This window comes from Zophobas morio, unplaced genomic scaffold (genome assembly GCF_036711695.1).
Source record: "Zophobas morio isolate AGI-343-1 ecotype UQ-CSIRO unplaced genomic scaffold, CSIRO_AGI_Zmor_V1 ptg000046l, whole genome shotgun sequence".
NCBI classification, from domain to species: domain Eukaryota; kingdom Metazoa; phylum Arthropoda; class Insecta; order Coleoptera; family Tenebrionidae; genus Zophobas; species Zophobas morio.
Genome location: NW_026972151.1, coordinates 1,175,956 through 1,189,207, shown reverse-complemented (window position 1 = coordinate 1,189,207; position 13,252 = coordinate 1,175,956). Strand labels below are relative to the sequence as shown.

At 33.8% G+C, this 13,252-nt stretch overlaps 2 protein-coding genes across 2 annotated transcripts in view; one reads left to right on the top strand and one right to left on the bottom strand.

Annotated features, from left to right (window-relative positions):
- Flo2 (Flotillin 2) overlaps positions 1 to 13,252 on the top strand; it is a 227,164-nt gene that overhangs the window by 104,413 nt on the left and 109,499 nt on the right. The gene's annotated exons all lie outside the window — the stretch shown is intronic.
- On the bottom strand, positions 4,152 to 11,663 carry LOC135142281 (glucose dehydrogenase [FAD, quinone]). Its single transcript, XM_064073966.1, has 3 exons — positions 11,534 to 11,663; positions 6,715 to 6,982; positions 4,152 to 5,819 (listed from the first exon to the last, which is right to left on the bottom strand). The coding sequence occupies exons 2-3, from the start codon at positions 6,956 to 6,958 to the stop codon at positions 4,225 to 4,227; spliced, it is 1,839 nt and encodes a 612-aa protein (XP_063930036.1). The 5' UTR covers positions 6,959 to 6,982; positions 11,534 to 11,663; the 3' UTR covers positions 4,152 to 4,224.

Here is a 13,252-nt window from a genome sequence, read left to right as displayed (position 1 = left end):
CATACTCACTCGTTTGGACACATTAGGTTCATTGTCTCCTGTCATAATGATACCTATTAGTAGTTTACGCAGAACTAGAAGATATGTAAATAAAAAAAAACAAAAATGTGGTTCTTTTCATTCTTCGGAGTACCTAATTATATGCTGACGTCTAAGCAAAATGTTACTTTTTTTCTTCCAGTATTCTTTCTGTAGTCCAGTATTCTTATTTCGCAGTCATAAACGTTTAAACATTCGTTTATGCCGCTTGGAATTTCGGAATTGAGGCGTGCACAATACACGACCTTTTTATCTTGTGTACTTTCAGACACAAATTAACTAACCACATCACGTGTGTCACTACCGAAGCCCATTTCGCTAATACCGCTATGCCAATAACTCGTAAACGTGAATTAAGGTAGTTAAAATGTTCATCGGTACCCAAGTCGAATTTGGCATAACGTGGAATAGGAATATCATGTAAATTGGTTCCGAACATCTGTAATTAAAGTTATACCTATTCCACAACAAATGTACGGCTGCGATGTTGGTCTCCGTATTCTCAGATCAGAGGTTTACTTTTGTGGTTATTGGTTTTAAGAGTGATCTTTCCACCGATTTTTGGACGCAGTAACACGGGAAAAACCAAATGTATCGTTATTCTCGATAGATTTACACAGTTTATAAACGGCATCGCAATAAATGGTGTCGGTTATTTCGATTTTTTAACAGAACCGGAGTTTAATGAACTAGAAATGTAAATGAGCTCGAGTGTCTATCTGAGTTTGTTGCGTTTTTTCAAATCAAATCAATCTTTTTTTTAAGTAGGTATAATATTTTGTGCACACAGCTTAAAACTACAAAAATGTCTACTTTGTTAAATTAGTTAATACTCCTACTAATAATAATTAATCTATGAAGACAAGTTTTTCTGTGGAATTGTAATTTATTTTTATTCCACAACTACCTACCACAGTTATTTTATTACGTCCCGAGCGTAGGCTAAGGAAGTATTGTAATCGAGTCCATTGGGCGACTGGCTGCTTTCATATTTTCTCGAGTATCCCTAGAGTACGAAAAAATAGATCTCCCATTTCTATCTGTGTGTATGTGTGTTTGTTCTTCGTCTGTATCGCTTTTTGTTAGACAGACTCAAAGACGAATAGAATCTTCGTAAGAAAAATAGGATCGCTCAATATAGGAACAGTCTTAACATATCTAAGAATTTTAGAAGAAGTTGTGCTGCCATCCGTTTTTTTCCGTGTTTATTTTAGGATGTAATTATGTATTATTACTTCCTAGGCGTCAGTTAAGGCAGTATAGTAGTCGACCCCATTGTCAAATTGCCACTTTCATGTTCTCTCGACGTTTCATGACCCCTAGAGTACGAAAAAAGTGGTGTCCCGTTTCCGTCTGGCTGTCGTTTGTGTCGATTTTTATTTGATATAATCTCGGAAACTGCTGGACTGATTGTTGTTAAATTTTCTCTGTATATTAGGAAAATGATGTAGGTGGCAAAACGCGAACCAGAATTTGGTTAATCATCCCCCCTATCAATGTGATGACGTCACCTCAAAATTATATATAGTGAATGGGTTTTAAATAGTGTAAAATAACATAGTCCTACATATGAATCCGTGTTGAATTTTTATCCCCAGCATCCAGATTTTTGAGAAAAAATAAAAATTGTATTACATTTTGCAATTTTATTTTGAATCTGGTAAAAAAAATTAATAAATTAATATACAGGCATTGGCTTCTAAACGACAACTTCAGTAATACCACCGTCTGAATTACCAAAACATGATTTTCAATTTTTTTAAGTCGACTTGGTGGTTAGGTCGTGGACTAAACTCTCTTTGTAAACGTACTTACTCATTGTATCGTATAGTTGTGAAACTGGGCGCGTAGCTGATAACTCATAACTATGCCGCGATCTACAGCGCCTTTCACCCTAGACGGAGAGCCGAAGAAAGGTAGGTTACTTTTCGGATGTAAATCATCGCCGCCAATATACCTATACCTACGTATATATAAATGAAAAATACGAACTCGAGGGATATATCTTGAAAACGGATAGAGATGTTGAAATTCAGTAAATGATGCTGTTTTCGGCATGAAAGGAGAAACTTTATGTAGTATGTAGTACATTGCAAAAATGGCACATGTTTTTCTTTTTCAGCATAAACAAAATAAAATTGACTTTGATTAGTAGTGATACTACCATTTTATTTTACAATCAATAGTACGATATGTTTCAAAAACAGTTGTTTAAGCATACATATGTCTGAACTGACTTCCTTCACACTGAACTCAAAACGTCTGTTAGTTGACAACTTGGGCTGTTAATAGACTGTTATGTGTTGAAGAGGCACAAATAATATAAATCAGTTTTTTTAATCTTTTTATTTGTTCCTCACTGGTAAATATCAATTTATCAAGTCGCTGTTTTCAACTTGAAAATGTCTTTTAACTGCCTGGCCTGTAAAAATTTTACTGACTAGAGAGTAAAATTTTTAGACCTCTACTCTACTCATATATTTTAAACTATTATAATTTGAAATGGCAGCCAAAGTTGATTCAGGCAAACTTGCAGTCACACTTGCGGCTTTGTCAGTAATATAGGTTGTGCCACACTCATTTCAATAAATCGAAACGATAAAACGAAAAATCTTATAAATGACACAACTAAACAACACAATAAGTGCCGTGTTGACGTGCGTTTCCAAGGCTACACGTCTAAAGCTCATACGATTTTTTGTTTAATATTGGAATCAAATTCCAATACTTTACGTCACTAGTATCAGCCTGGGAAAATGGACAAATCCCTGTAAAGTGTTACTGTGATTATGCAATGATTTAATATTTACTAAAATACACTAATCAACATTATTTTGTTAAAAAGCTGTTGCTAGGAATGCCACAAAAAGTGACAAAATTAATTTTTTTCCGTCAGGTAATTGTGAAAATATTTAATTGTAAAATTTTAGTTAAATAAAGTTGGTGACAGTATGAAATATTATGTATTTCATAACGTGTAGTAGTAATTAACATTACAAGTCGGTGAACATTTTTTACAGTATCCGTGTCAAGTTTCAGGACTCGGCGCCCTACAGTTGCCTCGCTATCGCTCGGATTTTGAACTGACATTTGCGGCTGTTGTGACATTTATTACATCCTAGCATCCTACGTATGTTAATAGCTATAACAATATACGCATGGTAACGGTTTTACTGGCTCCAGAAGGTGCAGATTTTTTATGTATCACCACAAAAACAGATCCAACGGTGACAATTTTGAGCCCGGAGCTGTGATTTCATTTGCTTCTTTCTTGCAAGTTGTGCAGCTATTTCTTCGACCAGCGTCGCCAAAAGTACTGTTTCAAGCTCTTCATGAGCTATACCGATTGAAACGGTTAGCACATAATTCAACAAAAATGGACTCTACAGGAACTGTTAACGGGCATCGATGAGAAAATGACCAGGAGTTGACTAAGTTAGTTGGATAAAATTGGACGGAAATTCATGGATGCTTCTATCATTGCCAATGAGATAATTCTCATTCTAATCCTCACCTTTAACACAGGTTTTTTCCGAGTTAAGAATCTAATAGTGTCGGTATGGTTATCCGAAAGTACCCTTCAAGTTTTTGTTGGACCCTACTTATCCAACCAAACTACAAAATTCGCTTACCTACTCAGTGTAAATTTACATTTTAACTCTTCTGTGTAGATAATTTTCCGGAAAATTTTGGACCTATGAGTGAAGACCAGATTGAGAAGTTTAATTGGGGCATAAAAAAAAACAAAACACTACTTGAGACCAACTCTATCAATAGTCGAAAAAAATCTAACAAGATAAAATTTGCTTCCGACCAAGGATAGTAAAACATTCATCATTTTTTAGTCTTTGCAGCATTTAGTTAATTACATTATACTTTCATTGGATAAATATATATTTCGTTAATATACATACATTTTACAAAAATGTCTCTATTTTTGTATTGTAGCAAAATTCAGAGCAGTAAAAAATTTTAATGTGACCTAGAAGATTTTATGTTATTTCGGGGATCCTCATGTAAACTTAACCGTAAGATTTTTTAATGCGGACGTATGTAATCAGTCTTATAGTGCGGATTCCCCAAGCTCAATTTGTTTTCAAAAGTGCCCAAACTTTGCTTGTTATTGTTTTTATTTCTTACATTATGTACACCTACAACAATTAACTATAACTATTGAATCACAGCTTAACTTTTCTTCCTCCAGTCTTCTTTTATCATATCTGCCGCCTTCTCAGCAATCATAAACGTTGGAGCGTTCGTATGTGCTGCCGGAATTACAGGCATAATCGAAGCGTCGGCAACACGCAAACCCTTGATTCCGTACACTTTTAGTCTGGGGTCCACTACAGCCCTTTTATCACTAGAAGGTCCCATTTTGCACGTACCACTCTGATGGTAAATTGTGAACGTGAAGTGACGCGCCATGCAGTTGAAATAATCGTCACTACCGTATCCAAACTTGCTGCACTGTGGTAATGGAATATCGTGTAATTTTGTGTTTAATACTTTTAGTGCTGGTTGCTCGGTAATATTCAAGAGCAAGCGTACACCTCCGATGATTGTTGCCATGTCTTCATCGTACGCGAAATAGTTGGGAAAGATGTAAGGTTTAGTTTTGTAATTGTTGTTCTTGAGCATGATCCTTCCTTTACTCTTGGGACGCATCAACATTGGGAAGACCATGAAGGTGTCGTAGTTCTCGATAGGTTTGTAGACGGCGTTGTAGATGTCGTCGGTTATTCCAAAGTCTTTGCGGAGAAGAGGATCAGAAACTATGGAACCGGATATGAAGAGGAGTTCGATGTCGGGATATCCGTCTGGATCCGTAGGATTCTTCAAATCATGGAAGACTAAGACCTCGCAACCCCCTGGTATCGATAAAGGACCCTTGTGGTAATTTAGATACATTCGCATATTGTCAACAGAAATCATCCTTTCGGTGTTCAAAGAGTAGGGTTTGTTGATGAGGAAGGTCAATCCTCCAACGGCTATGTGGTCCATGAGGTTGAATCCGACTTTCAAATTTGACAAAACTGGGATGCCCATCTGAGTCAAATGTTTCCTGGGACCAATCCCCGAGAGCATAAGCAGCTGCGGAGAATTGACGGCCCCAGCAGACACCACCACCTCTTTGGTGGCCCTCACCACGTACTTCGTTCCCTGTTTGTGAAACTCGACACCAAGAGCTTGTTTCGTCTTAGGGTCAATCAAGATCTTACTAACCATGGCTTCCTTTTTCACGTGGAGGTTTGGTCGCTCTCTGATAGGATGCAAATATGCCCTGCTCGAGCTTGCTCTTACTCCGTCCCTCATGGTGACTTGCAATCGGGATACTCCCACTTGCGTGGGTCCATTATAATCGACGTACTTAAGCCCGAGTTGTTTGCTTGCTTCAATGATGGCGTCCGCGATTTTCGTCTTGTATGGCACATAGCTGACATCTAAATACCCGTCTTGGTTATGGTACGATTCATGTGGTGAGTCTGGAACGCTGAAGTTTTCTACTTTTTTGTAGTAGGGCAGAACATCTTTGTATGACCAGCCTACGTTGCCCATTTTTGCCCAGTTGTCAAAGTCGCGGTGGTTGCCGCGAGTGTAGATCATGTAATTGAGTACGCTTGAGCCACCCATGACTTTTCCACGCGGCCAGTTGCATTGTTGGTTGTCCATACCCATACAGAAGCGGTTGCTAGGCATGGTTTTATATTTCCAGTTGCCGTCAGTGAATTGGAGGTAGTTGGCGAGGATGGGCAAATCCATGAGGTAGTTTTCGGTCCGACCTGAGGGAAAGGCGAAAGATTTATTATTTGGTTTTTACGGTTGAATGTATAGGTACTTGGGTCCTAATAATAACTTATTAAGACTTTATTGTACGGGTTTTTGAAATGATTATATAGCGGATTTAATGCAAAATGCATATCGCGTTGATATTTTGCAATGAAAAGCATTTGTAGATGCTTTAACTGCTTAGTTCAATATCATGCAAAATTTAATAAACGGTATGTTTATATGTTTAATTATTCCTACGGTGTAAATTAATTTACGTTGTTTCCTTTATATTCTGTTTTTTAACAAATATGTTATTTTATGATTAGTATATTCTACCATGATTGACTATAGTTAATTAGTTAAGTACAGTCAAATTTTGATTTGATTAAAAGTAAACTATGTATCTTTAGCTTCGTCTTCGAAAAGTGAGAGTCAAGAATTTAAATAAAATTAAGCAAACTACAGATAAGTTACGTAAATTTTATAGTAGACAAACGATTTTTGCGGGTGTTATGTCGCAAAACAACTTCTAGAATATTTGAATAAAAAATCAAGGGAATACGTCATACTTAATAGCTTGTCAGCAATTAGGAAAATCTAAAACAATCATTTTATGACTTCTTTCTACCTAACGTAGTTCCAAAAAAAAAGTCTGATTTCTTCACATAATTGTACCAACATAATTCTTTGTACAGCAGCGTTCTGGTATTTTGTTCCCAGTTATTGCAACTAAATAATAAAAACAATTCGACAGCTCTTAACAAATCAACACGATCTTGTATAACTATGGACGCAAATAGAATATCATTTTAAGGCAATGCAAGGTAGGTAAGGGTTTGGCTCATACTCTTACTCCGCAAACATTTGGTGTGAACTTATCGCGGGCATACTACTAATCGAAAGTACCTGCTTCAATAAGTAGAACGTTCCATTTTGGATTTTCTGACAGTCTGTTTGCGAGGACACATCCAGCTGTGCCTGCTCCTACAATTATAAAATCGTACTCTGAACGGATATTTGGTTCATCTCGTGGTTCCAGAAAGGTTTGTGCTTCTCCTTCGACGACGATTTTGACAAGGCCATCTAGTACTGATTGTTGGTATGTTGTGGTAATGAGTGCGAAGATGGGTATACAGTAATTCAGAAGCATTTTTCTTTCATTTACATACGTCGGCTGTAAATTAAAATGTTAAGTCTTAGATAAAATTATTAGGTACATATCAAAAAATAATGCGATATTAAATTTTTATTGAGTATAAATGTCAATAGGATCATAAAAATTATTTATGTTTTTATGGTGGTGTTTTATTGTAATTAAGTGTTATTAGAATATTGGAAAATGTTAAGGAGGATGTTACCTACAGTGCGTGAGTCTTTTAGTGCTTATAAGAGTTGTTGGATTATTATTGGATCTTGAAATACAAATGAGACACGTCATAGACTTTGATTACTGATTATGGGTAAAGAATATTTTTTCAATTAACGGTACACGAAACTACGTAAGCGAATATTTTGACATTTGAAATATATACACAATGTGCAATTTCCTCTGCAGGGTATTACCTCAGTATAAATTACGTCATTTTGACGAAAATAGGAATACCTTCAAGGTTGATTACTAGGAAAATTTCCAGAATCAAATAATAGAAAAGATTTTGGGTGGATCCGGTCAAGGTAGCTGGTTACATTATTCAGTGTTTAAGGAATTGTGTAAACAATTTTTTGAAAGATTATTATTAGTAGAGGCACATGTCGAAACTAATTATAATTGAACACCATACAGTTCATTTTTCGCTATTATTTTAGGTATGTCAGAAAATCAAAAACTCTGCAAACTGCTATAATGAATATGAGCTGTGGTGAAGTAAGGAAAATCAAAGAATTTAAATTAACAATCGGAAGAAGGGAAAATCAACGCAATTTTAAATGTACGAGTCAAGAATGACAAAAAGTAAAAACTATTTTAAATCTAGTTTAAAATGGAAAAGATATTCTGAACGAGAAGAACGCAGTACTTACTTCACGTTAACAGTGAAGTAAGGAATAATATCCAGAGCTAATGATGGCAGAGTAATAGCCGTAAAGTTTGGCCAAAAATATTCTGATAATGGGGTTGTCATGGGTACCTAAATTGAGGGTCGTTAACGTTACTACAGACAATACCTGTAATAAATGTGCTACGTTCAGACAGAAAAACACAGGTACGGACTCGAAATTTTATGAAAATTTTCATGCGAATCATACGATAGCGTGATATATTACGTGTCGTTGATAACATTTTTCTAAGTCTGATATATTATGGACCCGCATATATTATTATATTTTTGTGAACTCAAATTATTCAAATACAAACCCTCCTACGAAGAATAAGCAATCCATCTGCAGCTTGACAGTTTTATAACATGGCTTAACAAATCCGCACTTGAGTTAAGTGCCCCTGACAATCCCATTATCACAATATTGTTGACAAAACTATATAAAAATTATCTTGTGGACTCTGCTTAAATTGGTTTGAATGGAGGATGGCGTAGAGAACAGCTAATTTTTGTTTTAACTTTGGCAATAGATTTGTGTTTGATTAAAATTACTTATCGAAATGGGAAGAAAAAAAATTAGTAGTTCCCGAAAAGAGCTATGCACTTTTATGTAAATCGCTCAAACAGAAAGAAACTTGTTAATGTCTGTTACGTCATAAAGAAAAAAACTCATTCGACTATTTACGTTAGACAGGTATGCAAACAGGTAATTAGTTGCTTTGCAAAATATTTCTAGAAAACCAGCAAAATAAGCTACTTCCAAAACGTTAAGAACCAGTTCCAGCTTGTTTGAAAACAATCCGACTGTCTGTAATATTTTCAAGTTAAACGACTGGTAATAAAAACAAAAAAAAACATGTAAAAGTTGTCATAAAAACGGAAGTCCTGAGTATTTCCAAGGACTGAAAATTGAGAAGTTCTGGGCACTCTGCAAGGAACAGCATAGAAGAGAAAAAGTCCACCCAAAAATATAACTAAACTTAAAACGATTTAAAGGTATATTTAATAAAATTTTCAAAGAACGAGTCAAACACTCAGAAAAACCTGTTACGGACAGTGTTAAGAAAAAACTTCTGGCTATAGCTCGATGACGAAAATCGTCACACCATATTTTTTTAGGCGACGTAATTTTTTTAATTTCCTGTTATACAGTAAAAACATAGTGTGTGTAGTAGGTAATGCTAATAACAGGAAAATTTGTCTTTAGGTCCGGCTGTCAGCAAAAGTGTGGCTAGCAATATCATTGAAAAAAGTCTCACTTGCATTAGCTGTTTTGGTAGGTACCTATTTAAGAAAATGATGAAATTGATAAATAACTGGGAAATTCAAGTAGTAGGTAAATGAAGAAGAACTTGTAAATAAGTGTACTTCGAGTGATAAATAACGTTGTTTTGACATGTTAGCGCAAACTACTGTTAAAAGTTTGTATTCGTCAGAGCCACCAGTAGGTAAATTATCTGATCTTGTTTTTGTTTATTGTCTGTCTGCGACTTGCTACTTTCATGTTTTCTCGATGTTTCATGACCCCTAGAGTACAAAAAAAGTGGTCTCCACTGTCTATCGTCTGCGTCAGTTTTTATTAGGCAGATAATCTCTGAAATTACTGGACCGATTGTTGTCATTTTTTTTTATGTATAGTAGGAATATCGTGTAGATAGTACAACGCTATTCAAAATTTAGCTAATCATCCCCACCAACAGTTTGGCGTCCGCTCATTGTATTGCGTAATTAAGATTATCTAAATTTTATGAAACAATATGCTCTTGTACTTGTGGTTTACGATTTTCTTTATTATTATAATATTATCATATGTTTTTATCATTTAAACCGTCTTGTTCCTTGGACAGATTGTACTAACATCCATCAGGCCAGCGTTGGCACAGTGGTAGTGCGCTAACTGCAGATGAGACATCCAAGGTGTTCAATGTTCAATTATGAAATCAGGAACTGTTCATCCTATTGTCTCGAAAATGTAAAAATACAGTCATGGGGCGCACACCTATATTTAATAATAATAAAATAATAATTATCCAAATAACAGCTAGCCCAAATTTATATTCGGCCCGTTTTGCTGCATTGTTCTGAGGAAACAAAATCAGCCAAATTTCATTTTCTTTTAACGCTTGTTATCGGAACGTGCTAATGTTCGAATTCTTTCAAAGCATAGCATAATAAACTGTCGAAGTTATGAATGTACTGAGATATTGAGAAGACATATTTTCCCGATCTATGAAGTGCTGGGGAGGTAGCTTTGTCTGTAGGAATAAACGATCTGCAAGTCAGTGGGATAATGTTTACTTTTAATAACGTCATCTATACCTCCTTAAGCAAATACTTGTGCGTAAGCAACACAATTGTGAATCTAAATTACGGTGCGTGTTTTAAATCTGAGTATCGTGCTATGTACTATGTCTTGTACCTTATTATATATTATGTCATGTATCATATTATATATTATGTCATATATCGCATTATACATTATGTCATGTATCAGGAGACGTTATCGTACAAATACTGTGGAACATAATATGTTATTATGTAAGAAATATAGCAAAATTTCAGATATGTTGTTTTGGAAGTGAAGTTGGAAAATGTTAAATGATAAGTGTAAACCGGCAGCATCTTGTGTCATAGAAGGAAAAAAAAAATAGCCGTAAAATTAATTGGTTTAAGTTCTGTTTAACCAGGCGAATTTTTTTTCTGTTTCCGTTACAAATACGTTTGCCTTTAAGTTAGTCCTAAGAAAAGCATATTTTTTAGAGTGGTTAAGGGAATTGAATAGTGAAAATTTTTTATATCCCGTTTGAGGTGAACGGTACGTCTGTTCAAATACTTAAATATTAACATTGATGGGACAGGAAAATTATTATCTTATATGATCTACATAAATCCTTTTTAAGTATATCTTGTACATCATATTGCAATTCATGAATTTGTATTGTTAATTCATTTTAACACAGTTAACAAAAATATCTAGAAAATAAAATGAAATATAAGTCAAAATTCATTGACGAAAGGGGTATTTCTGTAGAAAGTTGTTAAGTTTAAAGGTCTTAAATTCCAAATTTCCATAGTAACGAGTTAAATTCATAAATTTGATGGGTTGTTTATTTTTTAAAAACCTTAATTTTAATAGGTTTGATTTAGAATTGCCCCTTATATCTAATAAAATTTATTATGGCTCTTTCAACAAAAACTCGTATTTAAGGTCTGAAGCAATACATTTTACTTTTGCAATTTCATGTGTAAAATATTGCATCGCATGCTGAAATACGTATCGCACAACGAAAAATCGCAACTGATTAACATGCGGCAAGTGAAAGTTACTGCAAATTCAGGGTCAAGGTGAAATAAAATTTAAAAAAGGCAACAAACGGAATGTGAGAAAGGAGTTTTCTTAAAAAATAAATTAATTGCATTTTTTCCACTGTTAGCTTGTTACTTTAGTATTTATTTATGCCTTAAGTGTTACTTATTTATATAATAAACATACATTTGTAAATTATGATATAAAAATAAGCTCAATTAAGTTTCGATAGATCGAATATTTTTCACTACTAAGTATAATTAAATATTACATAGTCGTTATTAAATCTTCAGAAATTAAAAGTAATTTAATTAATAATTGTGGAACTTAAAAAGGGGCTGTTTTTTGCAATTTTTTAAAATGAAAAAAATTAGGAACTTACATGTTGCTTCTTATTTATTTGATTTAGAATGAGCGCCTTGTCACAAGAATCACATTACACACCTGCCTTCCGATCACTTCACCGCGCTGCACTTGGTTCTGCTTTATGTTTCAGTGAGGTTGTTTTGTCTCCCTCTTTTTCAACACGCTTATAATTTGTAAATTATAGAATGTTCCCCCACTTGCCAACACAATTTTTTCAGTGTAATTTACCCGCCGTCTACATTGCTCCTTTTTTTTAAATGGATTTTCCAATTTTTTTTAGTTATAATTGTATACTTGTGCATTCTGGAAGATTTTTGAACAGTTTTTGATCGGAAAATTTCATCTTTCCATGATATTATGAACGTAGTAATTTTTTTTTAAATCTCGGCTTAGGTATAATTATAGTGTTACGCAGGTTGTTATAGGCTTAGATTTCCATGATGAATTTAATATTCACAGGTAGGTTAATACGTGGGCAAAATCACCCATTGTGACCTGATGTATGTACCACATGAGAACTATGACAAGTTTATAAGATTTTAGTTCTTCGTTGAATTTTAATTTCTAGATTTTCACGAATCCTTGCGTACAGAAATATGTATTGTCTTTTCTTTAAAAACTTTTGTATACATAATTTTACAAAAGAATATAAATAGGAGATTGCGAATTTTGTTTATTTACATATTTTAATGTAGAGTTAATCAATATGTTTAAATCTAATGAGCGTTTAGTATAATGAACAGTACGTAAAGGTTCCAATGTCGAGGTTTTATCTTTATCTGAGTTCTTTCTGATCGTTGTTAACACCAATTGCACTTTTAAAAGCTGAAGATGCGTTTATTAAAATGTCGATAAGAAAACAGTAATTGATAGTTTTTAGGTTTCGACAATTTTCTACTTTATTTACATCTTATACTAAATGTTTTAAACAGGATGAAATAAATTTTAGCAAAATTGACAAAAGAATCTCTTCTCTAACAGTGGGTTGGAGAGAACGGAGTAGAGTGGACAGTTTTTTAAACTATATAATAATTATAGTTAATATATTATACCTACATTATACATACTTTGGTGAATGGTTTTATCGACATTGTAATATGAAAATGGTAAAAATAATTTTTATTAATATTTCAAAAAAGCTAAAACTGTGTTCACTGTGCCATAACTTGACGCTCAGTTGTTACTAAAGGAGGGTAAAGTGATGACATGTTTTTTCTAAAACACGGAAATAACTGCCACATAAAGAAAAAATATATATATATATATATAAAATAATAATAATATCGTAAAGTAAGTTACTCTATGCTGTAAGAAAAAAAATTACGTGAAATATTAATAACCATTGAACCTTAACATTGCTTCCACTTATTAGTAGTGGGGGAAGGCAATCAACGTTTCTTGAAACCACTTTTTTTTTCCTTTTCAAGGAAAATAAATGCATTTCCAGTTTTTTTTTAATATTCATATAATGTGATCCACAAAATATTTAACAAATGTTTTTCTGATGTACTTAACTACATAAAACAAAACTTTTTGACTGTTTGGAATGTAGTGATCACTCAGTTATTATTTATTAAATGTAAGCAATAATGACCACTTTGCCCAATTTAGGATTGGCCACTATGTCCTCATGGGAACATAATCACTTTTGGGAATGTAAGTTTTTTTTTATAAACAAATTATATTTGTAATTTTAACTATCAATGTTTATTCTATATACACCACTACACATATG

Coding starts and splice junctions, on each gene's coding strand:
- LOC135142281 (XM_064073966.1), bottom strand. CDS start 6,958: ATGCTTCTGAATTACTGTATACCCATCTTCGCACTCATTACCACAACA. Junction 5,820..6,714: donor CGTTCTACTTATTGAAGCAG/GTACTTTCGATT, acceptor CCTTTCCCTCAG/GTCGGACCGAAAACTACCTC.